At 43.0% G+C, this 18,300-nt stretch overlaps 2 protein-coding genes across 3 annotated transcripts in view; one reads left to right on the top strand and one right to left on the bottom strand.

The window, feature by feature from the left end:
- LOC135701909 (uncharacterized) overlaps nt 1-7,909 on the bottom strand; it is a 34,873-nt gene extending 26,964 nt beyond the window's left edge. Inside the window, exon 1 of the mRNA XM_065222857.1 lies at nt 5,402-7,909. Within this exon, the coding sequence (XP_065078929.1) occupies nt 5,402-7,909 (2,508 nt within the window). The remainder of the gene's footprint in view (nt 1-5,401) is intronic.
- The window catches only part of TrissinR (Trissin receptor), a 232,469-nt gene that overhangs the window by 52,305 nt on the left and 161,864 nt on the right, over nt 1-18,300 (top strand). The window lies entirely within an intron of this gene.

Here is an 18,300-nt window from a genome sequence, read left to right as displayed (position 1 = left end):
TTCTGATTTGCGTAAAAGTGTCAAAACCCTAAAATATGGTTATTTTCAGAATGGGGATGAGACGTAGATGCCGAAAATTTATGTTACGCCGTCTTTAAATCCAAGATGATGGCTTTGGTTCAGAAAAAAACTGTGAAATACTGTCAAATACCGATCAAGGTGGGTTTTTTTTGGAATCGAGGTGACATCTAGAGGCCAGAAATCGATGTCCAACGCCATCTTGAAATTCAAAAGAAGAAGTTTCAAATTAGCCTGCAAATGGCATCGAATATCGATTTTCAGCATCTACGCGTCGTGGGAATCGGAAAAGTTCTCGTTCCGAAAAATACCCTGATATTAGGGTATTTGACACTTTTTATGAAACCTAATAGCCGCCATATTGGATTCCACAATGACATCGGATATAGATTCTTGGCATGTACAGGTTGTCCCCGTTCCGAAAATACCCATATTGTAGGGTATTTGACGCTTTCTGAACTCTGATGGCCACCATATTGCATTCCAAAATAGAATCTGATACCGATTTTTGGCATCAACGCGTTGTCCCCGTTCCGAGAATAACCATATCGTAGGGTATTTGGCACTTTTTCTGAAACCCGATGGCCGCCATATTGGAGTTCAACATAGCGTCGGATATCGATTTTCGGCATCCACGCGTTGTCCCCGTTCCAAAAATACCCATATCTTAGGGTATTTGACACGTTTATGAATCTTGATGGCTGCAATATTGGATTCCAACATACCCAAAAGTACCCGTATTTTGAATTCCAAAATGGCGTCGGGTATCGATTTCCAGCATCTACGTGTCATCCCCGTTTCGAAAATATCTTATTGTAGGGTATTTGACACATTCTGAGACCCGATGGCCGCCATTTTGGATTCCAAAATGGTGTCGGATATCGATTTTTGGCACCTTCGCGTCGTCCCCGTTCCGAAAATACCCATAAGGTAGGGTATTTGAGGCTATCCCTGACCCCGATGGCCACCATCTTGGGCTCCAGAATGGCTTCGTGAATTTAATTTTCGTTTAACATAAAATAATATATTATTACTACATATAATCCGGATGCCATCCTTATCGGCAACCGATATTGTGCGGATAATATATTTTGATGCTTGACTACGCGACGCGTGACAAGTCGAATGAGCCCGAATTGAAATGAAAGTGGAAAAAACGAAGGAAGCAGTTTTCGAGTCATTGATTGCGTCAATTGAAACAAGTCTTTGCTTCAAATGAAATGAACTGAAGCACTTGAAGAACGAAAAAAGCGATAGTCAAGTCATGTTGAAACACAATGACTTACACGAAAATGATATTGCTCGAAATGAAGCGATTCGGAGGAGACTTCATTTTCTTTTCTTTGTTTCGAAAATGCATAGCCATGGACACGAACCATCGGATCTTCCTTAGCGTTCCAAAGAAAGCGGTGTACGATGTCTGCGCCCGCTAGGGAAACGTCGATAGCTGCTTTCCTCTGTCAACTTGTAAAGGTTATGGACCCATCGTTAAGAGGGGTTAGATCGGCAGCTTCAACGGCCTCCAACACCTCGATGCCCCGACGATTATTTGGTGACCGTTGACATCCCTCAGGAAGAGTACCGGACCATCCAGGGATGAAAATAGTTCAGTTAGCTAACCTGATAGACCAGGGATCATTGCAATTTATTTATGACTAAACATGAACAGGCGTCATTGGCCCAAATGATGTAAACTAAACTAAACATGATAAGTACTAAAACTAAACCTCAATAAGCACATAGATAGTCATCTCGTAAAAAAAGGAACATTATTAGACAAACTAAACTGGTCTTAAAAAAACGAACTAAACCTCTTGCGAAGCAGCTGGTGAATCAGGTCAAAGTCAAACAGTGCGGAGAGTGCGCTGAACATGCTATACAGGTATACCTCGATATAACGTAACTGTCACTTTTGACTTCCATCGTCAATATCTCGCTAATAACAATTGAATCATACAAATTAATATCACTACTAAATGGGAAATTATCCCATCTGTCCGATGGTGGTATTACTTTACTTGTTTGAATGCTGATTCGCGGGAAATCGACGATGGAAGTTAGCAGGTATACCTGTAATTACCCAAGTAACACAACTCTATGTGTTGTACACTCCGTGTTCGTGGGTTGGAGAAACACAGTGGCTCGGAAAATAGCACCAGTACTAGAAACTTCTATTTCAAAGTCTTTATTGCCTGACGATCTGTTGGCTACTAACTGGCCTGTTGTTTATTATCTGTTGTTTTGTATTGCATGGTTCGTTTCGTTTCCTATACTTGCATGTGGTCTATGTACTTCTTTTCTATATGTGTTATCTGTAGTTATCAATGTTATCAATGTTATAGTGTAGGTGTTGGGATGTTCAAATTATCAGAGGTGTTTTTGTGTATAACAGTTATGCTTAATTAACTTATTCTAGCTTTAATTTTTAATCGTGGAACGCATGTATGTGTTGTTCTATTCCAGTGTCGTATAAATTCAAACTAACATGCTTCATTACCGGCCCCCTTGAACTAGCTTCAAAATTCATTTTTCAATTCAATCGTTCATCAAATGCTTATTTCTAAGAGCTCGAGATTGCTGGCAGCCCTGAAGACCTCGTAGTTCGTCGATCTACATCATCATTGGGTAATGGACAGATGCGATTGACTGCCCGCTTATACACACCAGTCGCCGTCTTCACCGTCACTACTCGCACGATTCCGTCTGAGCCTGGGTGTGAGCTGATGATCCTCGCCAGTGGCCAACAAAGTGGTGGCAGGTTATCCTCTCGTAGCACGACGATTCCTCCGATTTGGATGGGGTTGATCGGCAGGTTCTTCGTTGTCACCTGTAGCTGCGTGAGGTACTGCTTGCTCCATCGCTGCCAGTAGCGCTGAAACATTTGCTGGATTTGCTGGTAGTGGTCAAGGCGGTTTGTGGGAATTGACATTACGTTGGGGTCAGGAAGGGCTGTCATGGCTGAGCCTATCAAAAAATGCGCCGGGGTTAGCGCTTCAAATTCAGTGGGGTCGTCAGATAGAGGAGATAAAGGTCGTGAATTCAGTGCGGCGGTGATTTGAACTAGAAGCGTGGCGAAGTTGTCGTAGCTTAACTGTTGGAGGCCGATCTCCTTCTTCAGCGCAGTTTTCACGGAGCGTACCGCGGCCTCCCATAGTCCTCCAAAGTTAGGAGCGCGTGGTGGAATGAACTTCCATTCAATTCCTTGCTGAGAAAGTTCCTTACTGATGACGGTAGAGCTAATCTGGTTATTCAGCAGTTCGTACAGCGCTTTTAGTTCGTTACAGGCCCCTGAGAAGTTTTTGGCATTGTCCGAATGTATTTCAACAGGTCTTCCACGGTAGCCGATGAACCTTCGCAATACTGAGAGAAAACTAGCGGTAGATAAGTCGCTAGCCAGCTCGAGGTGCATTGCTTTTGTCGAAAAGCAAACAAAGACTGCAATATACACTTTCGGGGGAGCTGCATTTCGGCGGGTTGGCTTAAGATAGAACGGCCCACAATAATCAACGCCAGTTATCTGAAACGGTCGTCCCGGGCGTACGCGACCGGCAGGTAGCTGTCCCATGGGCTGCTGGATAGGCGTTGGATTGGTGCGGAAACAGCGAACGCATTGCCGAAGCACGGTGTTGACAATACGCTTACCATGTATGGGCCAAAACTCTTGGCGTACTTCGGACAATGTAAATTGTGGACCGCTATGGAAATTCTGGTAGTGGAAGAAGTTTATAACGAGATTCGTTAATGGGTGATGACTTGGCAAAACAGCAGGATGCTTGACCGTATAACCTTCATTTGAGAAACGTAGCCGTCCCCCAACTCTGATGACTCCGCTATTGTCGAGAAAGGGGAATAGTCTCTTGAGGCTAGACTTGCAGTCGACTCGTTTCTGTTGTTGTAGAGCTTTGAGTTCGTCTGGGAATTGTTCAGCCTGTGCGATACGGGTCAGCGTCATCTTCGCTGATTGTATTTCATCAGGTGCGAGAGTGGTCGAGCTTTTTCTATCAGTTGAGTTGCGACAGTTGTAGGCAAAACGACGACAGTAAGCGACGATTCGAAGTAGAGGAGGTAATGAAGAACGCAAGCTGAACAGCTCGTTGGGTGGTTCCGTGACTGTGACCTTGTGAACAGCCTTGCGAGTTTCCAACAGTTTTTCGGGGATGCTGTAGTCCTCTAAAGAATTGGGCCACGCATCTTCGTTGCTACTCAACCATGGGGGTCCTTGTTTCCATAGCTGGCTATGTAGAAAATCATCAATAGCCATTCCGCGAGAAACCAAGTCAGCAGGGTTCTCCTTTCCCGCTATATACCGCCAAGAATGTGTGTAAGTGGAGGTTTGAATCGTCGACACTCTGTTAGCCACGAACGTATGTAATGTGTTAGGAGGAGTTCGTAGCCAATGTAACACAATCGTACTGTCCGACCAGAAAACCGAACGTACATTTCCCAAGGAGAGAGCCTTAACCACCTTCGAGTGTAGTAGTGCAGCTTCCTTGGCGGCACAAAGTTCAAGTCTTGGTAAGGTCAATCTTTTGAGTGGAGCAACGCGTGATTTTGAAGAAAGCAGCTCGATTCGAACGTTTCCTGCTTCATCCGTCGTCCGTACGTATAAACACGCACCGTAGGCAAGAGTAGAAGCGTCAGCGAAGCAGTGAAACTGAATATCCACCCAATTGGAAACGAAAGCAAATCGACTGATTCGTAGTTCCGATATTTTGCCCAACTGTGAGTGGAATGCTTTCCATTTCCTTTCGATGTCGACCGGAACAGGCGTATCCCATCCTGAGTTGAGCAGAGCGAGCTCTTGCATCAGCATTTTTGCCACAACAATCACCGGTGATATCAGTCCCAGCGGATCAAATAGTTTGGCTATAGACGACAGGATGCGTCTTCTCGTCCACGCTTGCTTGCTTGCTGTGATGTCATAGTAGAATCGTAATTGGTCCGTTCCAGGCTCCCAGGTGATTCCCAAGGTTTTCACCTGTTCCTCTGGACTTATTTCGAATGAAATAGATAAATTTGTCCCAAGTTGGTCGGCCGCGATGCCAGTCAGAACTTCCGGCCGATTGGAACACCATTTGCGTAAAGGAAATCCACCCTTCTTCATTAGCGTATCAAGGTCCTTTTGAAGCTGGATGGCCTCGTCTACGCTGGATGCTCCACCGATGTAATCGTCCACATAAAAATCCTTCACTACAGCATTGGCAGCTTCCGGGTATTCCTCTCCTTCATCTGCCGCAAGTTGATGTAGAGCACGAATCGCTAAGAATGACGAAGGTGTCAATCCATAAGTTATCGTTGATAACTCAAAAACTTTAATAGGTTCATCTGGAGAAAATCGGTAGAATATGCGTTGCAACAAGGTATCTTCAACGTGTAGCCATACTTGTCGGTACATCTTCTCTACGTCGCCAACAAGTGCTACTTCATACTTCCGGAAACGTAGAAGAAGGCTGAGGAGTTCGTCTTGAATTAGAGGGCCTTTCAGTAGCGCATCATTCAAGGAATAACCACTGTCCGTGCTGGCCGAACCATCGAAGACGACGCGTACTTTTGTAGTGGTGCTTGATTCCTTAAGCACTGCATGGTGTGGCAAGTAGTACACCCTCTTCGCACTCGTTGCCGCTGCCTCCTTCTGAATTTCATCTCCACTGACTTCTCTCATATGCCCAAGATCCAAATATTCTTGCATGAATGCATTGTACTGCAACCGCATCTCCGGATTCCTCTCCAGTTGCTTTTCCAATCTCTTGAATCGCGTTAGCGCCATTGCGCGAGAGTCGCCCAACATCTGCTCGAAATTCACGTGTTTAGGTAGACGTACGACGTACCGACCTTCCTCCGTACGGCTGAATGTTCTCAAGAAATGATCTTCGCTGTCCTGTTCCTCCTTTGACCAAGCCGCTCGTTCTTCATTACTCTCGATCTCCCAAAACTTCTGCAACTGTACTTCCAAGTTATCCGGAGTTGCCGCTAAGCAACAGCTTACTGCCTTACTCGGAGCTTCCGAAACCTTCCCCGTGACGATCCAACCGAATACTGAGTTGACCAGCATTGGCAGCCCTGGTCCCAACTTGATCTGTTTCATATCTCTCTCGAACAGGAAACGATAGAAGTGCTCTGCTCCTATCAAGAGATCGATCCGATTGCTTATATTGAAGTTCGGATCAGCCAGCTGAATATCATTAGGAATCTTCCAGTACGCCACAGGTATGTGTGCCGATGGCAATTCCGACGTAACCTTCTGCAGAACTAGAAATTCCATCCCCACGGAGAAGTCTTGAACTCTGGAGCTAACTGTGGTTTTCACCTGGAATCTCGCTCGCGTTTCCGAATGACCGATCCCGCTAATCGGTAAGTTTATTTTGCGCCGGTTTAGGCTGAGCATCTGACATAACCGCTCGCTCATGATGTTCGCTTGCGATCCGTTGTCGAGCAATGCTCGCGCCAACTGTTTTCCTCCGTGCTGGTCCCGTATGACAAGTACAACAGTAGACAGCATTACGCTCGAGACTCTACCGCCCTTAGTCCCTACGCTGTATGTTCCAACCGCTTCTTGATCGTCGCTGTCTCCTTCTTCTTCAGATTCATCCTCGTTGGTCGCTAGGTTCGTCGCTACCGCCTTATCGTTCCGCTTGCGCTCCGATTTGCATCCCGATTGATCGCTGTTTCCGGCACCGCTACTGCTCAGAGGAAATCCTGGATGGATCAGTGAATTATGCTTTTTCCCGCAGTCTCGACAGCTGAATTTTGAATTGCAGTCACGTACCCAATGCCCTGACTTTAGGCAATTGCTACACAACCTTTTGCCGTTAACGAACTGCAATTTCTCCTTCAAGGTCATCTTCGTAAACTTGCCACACCGGCCCAAGAAATGTGAATCACCGCAACAGCAGCATGCTGAACTACTCCTATCACTATCGGTTGCGGAATGAACGACCACCTTTTGACGCCTAACTTCCACCTTATGCGAACTGCCCTTCACCTCGACGTTTGATGATACCGCCTCCAACACCCTTGTCCGCTTCTCCAGAAAGTTCACCAGAATTGTATAAGTCGGATCGTTTGTTGATGCTGCATGGTCCTCCCATAGCTGAAGCGTCTTCGTATCCAGTTTCGAACACATCCAGTGCACGATCATTGCACCCCAATGTTCAGTCTTCTCTCCTAACTGTTTCAGGATCTTCAAACGCTGATCAAATTCATCAACCAGAGCATGAATAGCAGATGACGACTCCTTTTCTACCCTTGGGTACTCCATAAGCGCCTGCAGATGCCTCTTCTTAAGAAGATACTCATTGGAGTACCGCTTCGTGATCGTATCCCAAGCGATGGGATAGTTTTCGTTGGTGAGTGTAAGCGACTCGATGAGCTTAGCCACTTCCCCCTTGAGCGCCGACTTGAGGTAGTGAAACTTCTGGACGTCGCTAAGTTCTCCGGACTCGTGGATCAGCGAAACGTATGTAGATTTAAACGACAGCCATCCTTTGAAGTCGCCATCGAACTCCGGTAGCGAGATTTGTGGTAGACGCACCCCAGTGTGCGTCCCTACAGCTTGGCCATTCCTTGCAGTTGAGTTGTTTAAATCAGGAGCTGGATCTTCTCGTGGCAGTTTCGCTAGCAACGCTGCTCGTAGACGATAGTACAGCTTCTCAAAATCATCATAGGCTTTGTTGCAGTCCTCTTCATACGCTCCTTCCGCATCCATCTCAGCAATCTCCTCCTGAACTTCCTCGAATTCCTCGAATTTTGCCTCAATTTTGTCCAGCCTCGACTGAACTTCCCCCGTTTGACTATCTGGATTGAAACTTCCCAGAAATGAAGCATGGCGTTTTACTGAAGCGACGATCCGCTCACGCCTTTTGACCTTTTCCTTAATTTTTTTCTCAGTCATTCCCACTACCAACTAGGCCTTGTATTCAAATAATTTCAGTTTACGCCAACACTCGTGCAGTAGCAGACCGTGAAATAATCGTCGTCGTACTTCGAATTGAGGCTTATCCAAGAAAGGCCGAAATGTGCAACCAGCAATGCAGACTGCGTTGCAGCAGATTATCTTCCAATGTGGAAAACTCCAACAGCTCAGCAAAAATCCAAAAAAGGGAAAGAAAATCCAAAATAGCACTGGCTTTAGGATATAAATTGGTTGGACAGGTACTAACCTTGTACCTGTCAACAACAGGCCTTGTAATTTTCCAAAAATCGCCTCCAATGCAATCAGCTCCCCAGCAAATAGTTTTGGTTCGATACCACTAACCTCGGTTGTCCGTAGATTCAAGCGTCTCTTCCTCTAACCACCCAGATGTACCAGTATACTTCCGTAACCGTACGCCTATGACGTCACGTCGTCCAGCAGTTGAACTCGATCCACTTCTGCTCCAAGTACGTCCAAGCCCAAACCAAATCGTCTCGTCGTGGTAACCTTACGTCTCAGGTGTGCAGATCCTCCAATCGTAGCCAACGATCACGCGTATCGAGAAAGGGTCAAAATAGTACGATATAAAAATAGTACCCACCAAAAAGATTTAAATTAATTGGACAGGCACTCACCTGAGGCCTGTCAACAATAGGCCTTGAATTTTTAAATCCAAACTCCAAATCGGCTCTTCTGCTGTCGAATTGGATTTCCACAGCCGCTAGTTGATGAACGAACACAGCTTACAATGCAATTGGTGTGCCTCAGGATCCCTTCCAGGCGTACGACTTGCACAATGTGTTGATACCGAGCCGTGCGACGTCACCAGCAGCAGTTGTATCCAGAGAACATGGAAGCAAAACAAACCTCAAAAGCACCAGCGAGATTGCGAGAGATAGTTGGAAAGCCACTCACCTGTGGCCTGAGGGATGCGGGCCTTGTATTAAATTTCCAACTGCAGCAGTCCCTCTGGTTGTCGCGTGACACTGTACGTGTACGATGGCTGTATTCGTCCGTCGTTGGCGTTGGAGAGAGAGAGTGAGTTCTCCAGCCGTTGATGAACCTGACAACAGCAGATCCGTTGCCACAAAGATGTCCTCTATCCGGCCTATTCTTCCTCCAAACAATACACCGCGGAACGCAATGGCCTTCTCCAACCACGAATCCTGGTCACGGCACCAAAATGTTGTACACTCCGTGTTCGTGGGTTGGAGAAACACAGTGGCTCGGAAAATAGCACCAGTACTAGAAACTTCTATTTCAAAGTCTTTATTGCCTGACGATCTGTTGGCTACTAACTGGCCTGTTGTTTATTATCTGTTGTTTTGTATTGCATGGTTCGTTTCGTTTCCTATACTTGCATGTGGTCTATGTACTTCTTTTCTATATGTGTTATCTGTAGTTATCAATGTTATCAATGTTATAGTGTAGGTGTTGGGATGTTCAAATTATCAGAGGTGTTTTTGTGTATAACAGTTATGCTTAATTAACTTATTCTAGCTTTAATTTTTAATCGTGGAACGCATGTATGTGTTGTTCTATTCCAGTGTCGTATAAATTCAAACTAACATGCTTCACTATGCAATATTGTTGAGTAAACTTCTTTACAACCAAATTCAGTTGTACAAAGGTTATATAAATTGTTATAGAACATGCGCGTTGCTTAGGTAGTTCGCTGTATGGGCAGACACAACATTGCATTATTCCGTAGGGCTCGGGGTTGAACATTGATGTCTACTTGCTCAAGGAGAGCAGGGCAATTGGTGCATCCTTACAAAACATCCGCAATTAGAAATGCCCTTGCTGTATCTCTTCGGACCGACAGGGGCTCCAGATGGATCAGTTGCAAACGACTTTCGTAGCTAGGCAATCGGAAGGGACCCGTCCACGGCAGTTTACGTAGCGCATATCTCAGGAACCGTCGCTGAACAGACTCAACTCTTTCGACACCGTTGTTGTAGTGAGGAGTCCAGACAACCGAGCAGTATTCTAATATGGAGCGAGACAAGGAGCAGTACAACGATTTAAGGCAGTAGATATCGGTGAAGTCTTTGGCAATCCTGAAGATAAAACCTATAATTCAGAAAGCTTTGTCGACGGCATACGAGATGTGCTGCTTGAAAGAGACTAGTGTATCCAGAACCGCACCTAGGTCCTTAATTTGGCTGACGCGCTCAATCTCAGTGCCTAACAGACCATACTTGAACATAATAGTCTCTTTCTTGCGCGAAAAAGAGATAACCGAGCATTTGGACGGGTTAACCTCCATACGATTCAGAATACACCAATCACCAAAAGCATTCGACTGACGTTGAAGTAGTCTTCAATTGAGTGAATTCGAAGGAAAAGTTTAAGGTCATATGCGTAAGATCCAGATTCACGTCGTTGAAGGAAAATCAACCGTCCTAGGTGACTACCCTGAGGTATGCCGGACGTGACAACAGTAAGATAGCGATTGGTGAGGTACGACTGAAACCATTGCTAAAGGCAGCCGTGGATACCGAGTCTGTCCAGTTTAGCGATTGATATGCGGTGATTCAATTTATCGAAGGCAGCAGATAAGTCAGTAAAAATGGCATCCGTCTGAGCACGATCCGACATACTGTTAAAGATGTAGGAAGTACGGCACAGCAAGTTAGTGGCAGTGGAGTGACGAGTCATGAAACCATTCTGGTCGATACTAATATACGGCTAACAGTGAGCGAGTAACAGTTCCATAACAACGAGTTCGAACAATTTGGCAACAGTGCTGAGCGAAGAAGTTGCCAACGTCTTGTTGTTTCCCTTCTTGTGTACTGGAAACATGAACACTAGCTTCCAACAGGATGAGAAAACGCCGACGTCCACGGACCGTTGAAAAAGTGCAGCAGTGGAGACAACAAACTGTCCAAGTGCGTTTTGAGGAACGCCGTTGGAATTCCGTCAGGATCCGGATTGTACGACGGCTTGAGTTTCGAGGAAGCCCAGGAAAACATCTCGGGATTGATATCAATTCTGCTCATGGTTTGGCCAGAGAGTGGTACGTAGCTGTCCGCTAGTCGGGCATGGTCGTCACTCAGTCTCTCGTCCGTGAAGATACTAGCAAACTTTTCAGAGAACAGCTGACAGATATCTTGCGTAGATAAGGCCACGTTACCATTATGTATCATAGACGACGGAAGACCAGTTTCATTACGTTGTTCGTTGAAAAACTTTCAAAACTGCTTGGGACGTGACTGGCAAGGAGTATAGGTAGAAACAACTGTGATCGCGGTCGGTGTTCTAGCTTGACCGCAGCAACAGGCTGCTCCGTGGATAGCAGGACGATGGGAAAAGAAAGTGGAGCTTTTATTCCTATTGTGGTACCGTGTCTTGCGTTGTGATTATTCCCTAAAAACCCAGCAGTATTGTCCAGCGAGAGTTCGATCCATTCTTTCAGTGTTAGCACGATGAATCTCTTGAATGACCAGAATAACAGGAGAGTGGTCTCGCACGAGGATTTTCAGATTGCTGAGATTGTTGAGGTAACCGTTCACGTTCTATTGGTTGCAAAAGATGAACCGGGTAGTAAGATTTTGGCGGTACTCATGCTTGTCTTTTGGATCCGAAGTGCTGGTCCCGACTGGCGATAACTGGCGTTCGATGGGAATGGACTTCATCCTCGGAGTTGATGTCTGAGCATTATTTGTCGCTTTGTGGACTGGTCTTGTAGCGCCTACGTGATGCACCCTGGAAGAAGACCCTGACGAAGGGTCCACTTTCTGCAGAGTATTTCCCCCAACTTCTGCTTGCCACCGTCGTATTCGTCAGCGTTGGAAATGGCGTATGAAGGTGTTGATTCATCGCTTCGCAATGTGGCTGATCTGCGAAGCGATTCGCCATGGTGATTAACGGTGGACCCCGGCAGGGCTCCACAGGCAGAGGCAATTGAGTATGACCCCTGCTACTGGTAGAGGTGTCCAATTCACAATTCCGGAAAGATAACTGACTCCTTCGGTGTCCTGGGTGCCCTGGTGAGGGAGAGTGAAGTAATTATGAGACCCTTGAAAATCATAGGCAGATTCCGGCAGAGATTAACCAGCAGAGGCTGTCACACATGAGTGATCGAATATGAAAAAGCCGCTATTTTTCAGGCACGTTTGCTTGTGGGATTTTCCCATAGGAGTAAAGAGTTACAGAGTCGTCATCACCGCAAATGGTTTCACCAATACCAATACCACGGATTTTCGTTAGTGCAATAATACGGCAAGCACATGGCACCTATAAATCGAAAAAAAAAAATGTTTCTCTCAACTGTATCTTTTAAAAACAACTAGGGACAGCCCTATGGGGTTTTACGCAATGTTCACGTAGGACTACGTGGTCTTATATAATAATTGTTATTTGTTAACTGCAGCAGGAGCTTGTGTTTTGTATAGGAATAGGAATTTGAACGGGGTTCTCTCTGTGTATACTCTTATACTCTCTAGTATGGCTATGATTGCCCTGAAAAGAACCTTTTGATATGAATTTTAGTTGGGACATGGTCAGAAATTTAACTCTTTTGAAAATCTTGGTGGCCCTGAAAAGAGCCGATGGTAGTACAGACTTAAAGCCTTTCGAAGATAATGCTGACGCTGCATCAACAAATCGGACCGGACAATCCCATATTCTTCGGTTCAATTATTGGGCACTCGCAAGTGTCTCGGCCCGTCTACTGTTAGACAGCTAAAGCTCCTCCCCTTTTTAGTTTTTCTCGTTAAACACCTTCTCTCAACAAGTTGTTGAATCTGAGCCTTCAGCAGAAAGACGCTTAACACTTAATTCGGCGAATTTATGATCATGTTTCATGCCATGGTTCTTATCTATGCCTGTTCAGATAAATTAGTACTTTTATTTATTTTCTCTACTGCTCTAAATCAAACGAGTAGAAACATGAAGGGATGTCGGTTATGCGCTCGAATAATTGAAAAATCGATAAATATTTAATCGAATAGCTGGAAAAATCGTTACGATTAATCGCTAATCAAATAATTGAACTTTTAGGCATCCCTAGCAAATAGCATAAATACATGATGGTCCTTCGAAAATGTCGAACAGCAAAATTGCAACCAGCTAGTGTAAACCAAAAAAACCAAAAGCAGTGCAATGCTAGTTTTCATTTCTATATCGACGAATGAATTATGGGGTTTAGAAGCAGAGGGGTGAAAGTTAATTCTCTTCATCGATTTCCTCTTTTGATGCACATGTCTTCATTAACCTATTTCGCACTATTTCTGCTATACTCTTCTATCATCCAGAACACCAAGCGTATCGATGAATGTGTTTGCCGTCGAGTTATTAACGAAACAGAAAGTTGATGAAGAGAATCGATCAAAATCAAAAGGGTTGCAAGTGCCCCTGCTTTCCAGTTTCGTTACAAGATTACAACTCTGGAGAGCATTTTGTGTGGCCGTTGGGCGCGTGTAGTTCTGAATATGGCGATGAGTGTGCAAAATGTTACGCAATTACATCCTCCCTATTCGCATATACGCCCGAAGATAGGAAGCTAATAACAGCTCTCTGATGACAGTGTTGGAGAAGCAGCATGTGCATGTACGTAATTGGTGGACTTTTTAGTTATTTCAACGCTTTTGAACAATTTGACATTTACCATTGTTTAATAGTTTCTTGTTGAAAATCAACAGTCGGAAGCATTTTTATGCCTAGAAATATTTCTGATCGATTGGTGATAAAATTAAAGAAATTTGTCCAAGGGCAGCTGAGTTATTAACGATCAAAATCTTTCATAATTTCGTTACATGTTCCATTTTCGGTTTTCACAAAATGTACCCCAATATAGAACTCACAGACGTAGTCCTACGTCAAAAGTGCAATAAGTTTACTAAATTTGTCCCAAAAAAGGCATTTTATCTACGGATTACAATTTCACTGCAAATGTAGTAATAGTTTTTCATTACTGTTGTGTATTATTGCTGAATGAATGAGTTATTTGCTTGATTTGCCGAAGTGAGAGACTAAGCTGACATTACATCCCGTAGCCCTACCACTCTAGTTATGATTTCTATTTTGGGATAAAAATTTCTGTAGGTATTCGACGATTTTGATACAAACACCATCAACTTATTCTTACTCGGTTCCTTCAATAGTCTAGGAAGATATAGTCTGTCAGCATATAGAAAAATGGTGAAATTACTGTAAAATTCAATAGAGTTTTGCTGTATATCAATCTATGCAAATATTATTCGAAAAACTCAATAGCGGTAAAATTCGATTCAAATGATATCAAGCATATTAATTTGCTAAGAAATTCGGCTTAGAAACGGTAGAAAGACGACAAACTTTGACTTCGCTCAAGCTGAACTTCTCAGAAGCGGTTACTAACAGACAGTTAAACACATCCACATCGGTTGAAACCCATCCGCAAAAAAAAACACCCCCGCCAGTCTCGATTCCTTTCAAAGATTCCCGAGAACAGATTCTGAACGCTAAAATTCCCTTTCAGCAACAATTAGGACCGCTGATCAAACGTCACATTCCAATCCACGACAGTCGTCTGTTGAAAGCAGATGGGAAATTCTTTCCAAGAACGACGCGTAATGCCACGAATCAATTAATGTTAAATGAAGCTATCTAAATCGAACAACGACCAGGACTTTGAGCGACTTCCGATCCGATCCGATGCGGTGCTTTACAAAGTGGTCTGGAATACTTTTCATCGGTGATGTCTGGTGGGGAGCGTGCTTTGGCTTCCGATGATGGGGGATTTGAGTGCTCGAACAGATTTCCGAAACGTTCCATTGCAAAGCGGAGTTGGATGATCTACTGTAGCTTTAATTTTTTTTTTCGTTTTCTCAAACGATAACAATAAATGAGAACGGATGGATGGGTGGTGGGAAATTAAGCTTTTTCACGATTAAATGGGGATGGAAAATCAAAGTGAACGTTTGGAATTGGGCTGAGGGGAAAGTATTAAACATTATAGTGAGGGAATAATTTAAATTTATAGCAATGTTATATGATTTCATATATTGTTGATTGTTACATTTGATAAAAGATCGATGAGCATCATTATTTAAAAATATCAGTAATAGTCATGTGCAGTGCATGTTTTGTTTTTATATAAATTCAAATCAAATGTAATTTATCAAGCATGGATTCATTAGGGACAAATGGCCACTATTATGGACGGTTTTATAAGGCTAATAAGCATTGGCGTAGCTAGGGGGGGTGCCAAAGGGGGCCAGGCCCCTCCAGAAATGTTCAGCCCCCAAGGAATTTTGAGTGTTTTTTTTTTTTTATAAACCGTTATTTTGTCAAGCAGTTTTGAGGCTACTTTTTTATATTTATTGAAATTTATGAATGTCTACTTTTCTTAATGTTTTAGACTAGAAGAAGCAATATCGAGAATTTATATTTTATTTCAGTGATTTTTCTTTAACCTTAGGGAACTTCGTAAAACTTCAAGGACTGCTTATAAGTTCAGGGAACATCGTAGAAATTAACGAAACTTAGTAGAAATTCTGGGAACTTCATAGAGCTTCAGAAAAATTCAAAGAAATTCAGAGAGCTTTGGAAAACCTCAGAAAACTGCGTAAAAGTGGGAGCTCTTTTTATGTTTTGGGATCTTCGTAGAAGTTAAACATTATTTAATTTCAGAGTCCAGGATCTCCATATAATTTCAGGATACTTTTTTTGAAACCTCGTGAGCTTGGAATAGTTCAGGGAATTACGTACGAGAAATTCCATACGTGAAATTTTGCGGAAAATCTACTTGAAATGTAGAAAAGCAGCAAACTTAGTAGAAGTTTTGGGAATTTCGCAGCATTTCAAGAAGCTGCATAAAACTTTATATAAGTGCAGGGAACTTTTTAGAAGATCTCAAAATAGTTCAGCATACTTCTAAGATCTTCAGCCCCGTAACGTGGGGAGATCACCTTTTCGTGGTACGTTACGGGATGTAAGATCTGCCACCGATTCCTAGTCCTGACTACTTCAAACTAAGGGAACAGGATTTTTCAGTAATCCAAGGAACACATCTTAGTCCTTGTTACTTTTTATGCCTTGTTGATAGTGACAAGACTCGGCTTTGTCTACCGAGGATGATCTTGAAACAAGGAAAAAATGAGTTAGTTGTCTTCATCTATGTGATTCCTAATCTTCTAATCGTTGTTCTCTAGTTTGAAGTGGTTAAGACTAGGGTTCTGATGCATGGTCATTATCGGTGTCACACCTTAATTTTGTTGCTAAGGAATGCAATTTTGACTGACAAAGGAGCGCGCCTTTGGAGGGTGTTTCAACACTCCGAAGGGTATAAGTAGCGGAACCTTTCAATTAGAGTCGGATCCTTGCGATAAATGCAAGAGTGGCAACTGTAAAAAAAAATCGAATACTTCATCATTTCTCAATAGTGATGGAGTAATACGACATGCACTAAACTAAGGACCAGGCATCAAAATTATCCCTATCCATTATCCATTATCCAATCTATCATTGGATATTATCCCTATCCCTATCCCTATCCGGATAATTTTAAAACGGATAATATCCAAGTTAAAATTATCCGGATAGAAAAGTTTTAAAATTATCCGGAGTAAAGAAAAAGAGGATAGAAATAATATCCATTATTTTTCCCTCCGGATAGTATCCGCACAGCAAAAAAATAATTTTGATATCACATCAAAGTGGATGCACTACAATCATGTCGAAAATTTCATGTAATTTTTATGACCACATAAATAAACAAATGCAGTAAAAGCAGCGTAATGTCAGTTCATGCATTGTATCAATGATAATTTTGTCCTTTTTAGCAAGTAATATTACACCATTTTTTCGACATGATTGTAGTGCATCCACTTTGACGTGATATTAAAATTATTTTTTTGCTGTGCGGAGTACTCCGAACAGTTTATCTTTAGAATAGGAATGTTTGATATCAAATATGAACTCCTAAAAATGGATATTTTTAGAACCGGGATGATGTCCAGAGGCCGGAAATCGATATCTAACGCCATTTTGACATCCAAGATGGCGGCTTCCGGTTTCATAAAAGTGGGAAATACTGTCAAATACCCATCAATATGCACACTTTGAAAAATTCATGTAAATTTAGGTGCTCTGAAGCAGACATATACGAGCGTCAAATTTGACATAAAATTGTGTCATAATAGACGCGAAATTCAGCTCAATCAAACGTACTTTTCGTCGAGTAACGAACTTTTGAGTCTCGGAGCACTTAATTTTACATGACATGTTTGTTTACGTCTCTTCCTTTTTGTGAAAGATGGATTCCGTCACGTGTAAAATTACGTATTTCTAAGTGTTTGGGTATTTTTGGAATCGGGGTGATGTCCAGAGGCCGAAAATTTATAACCGACGACATTTTGAAATCCAATATGGTGGCTTGCGGTTTGATAGAAGGTGGAAAATACTGTCAAATACCCATCAATATGGGTATTTTTAGAACCGGGATGATGTCCAGAGGCCGGAAATCGATATCTAACGCCATTTTGAAATCCAAGATGGCGGCTTCTGGTTTCATAAAAGTGGGAAATACTGTCAAATACCCATCAATATGGGTATTTTTGCAATCGGGGTGATGTCCAGAGGCCGAAAATGTATATCCGACGACATTTTGAAATCCAACATGGTGGCATTCGGATTAAGAAAAAGTGTCAAATACCTCACAATATGGGTACTTTTATAATCGGGGTGATATGTAGATGCCGGAAATCGATGTCCGATCTCATCTTGAAATCTAATATGGTGGCTTTCGGTTTCAGAAGAAGTGTCATATACCTTACAATATGGGTATTTTTGGAACGGGGACGACGTTTAGATGCCTAAAATTAATGTCCGACGCCATTTTGGAATCCAATACAGTGGCCAATGGGTTCAAAATAAGTGTCAAATACTCTACAATATGGCTACTTTCAGAACGGGGACGGCCGGTAAAAGCCGAAAATCGATGTCCTACACCATTTTGAAATCCAAGAAAGCCATAAGTTTCAAAAAGAGTGTCAAATACCCTACAATATGGGTACTTTCGGATAGAAAACGACGTGTTGAGGCTGAAAATCGCTGTCCGACACCCAACTGGAATCTAAGATGGTGGCCATTGGTTTTAAAAACCAGTGAAATACGTTAAAATATGGGTTTTAGTGGTAAGCGGGTAACGCATGAAGACCTAAAATCGATTTCCAACGCCATTTTTAAATGCAATATGGTGGCCACCTGTTTTATAAAATATGTAAAATATTATACGATATAGTCACCATATTGGATTCCAAAATGACATGGGACATCAGCTTTCTGCAGCTATACGTCATCCTTGTTCCAAAATAACCAATATTTAAGGGAATTGGCCACTTATTTTGAACCCAATGACCACCATCTTGGATTCCAAAACGGCA

This window comes from Ochlerotatus camptorhynchus, unplaced genomic scaffold, assembly GCF_037179485.1.
Source record: "Ochlerotatus camptorhynchus isolate MF236.1 unplaced genomic scaffold, CSIRO-AGI_Acam_v1.1 ptg000179l, whole genome shotgun sequence".
Taxonomy (NCBI): Eukaryota; Metazoa; Arthropoda; class Insecta; order Diptera; family Culicidae; genus Ochlerotatus; species Ochlerotatus camptorhynchus.
The sequence above is the reverse complement of the archived record's forward strand: the minus strand, read 5'-3'. Positions and strand labels throughout refer to the sequence as shown.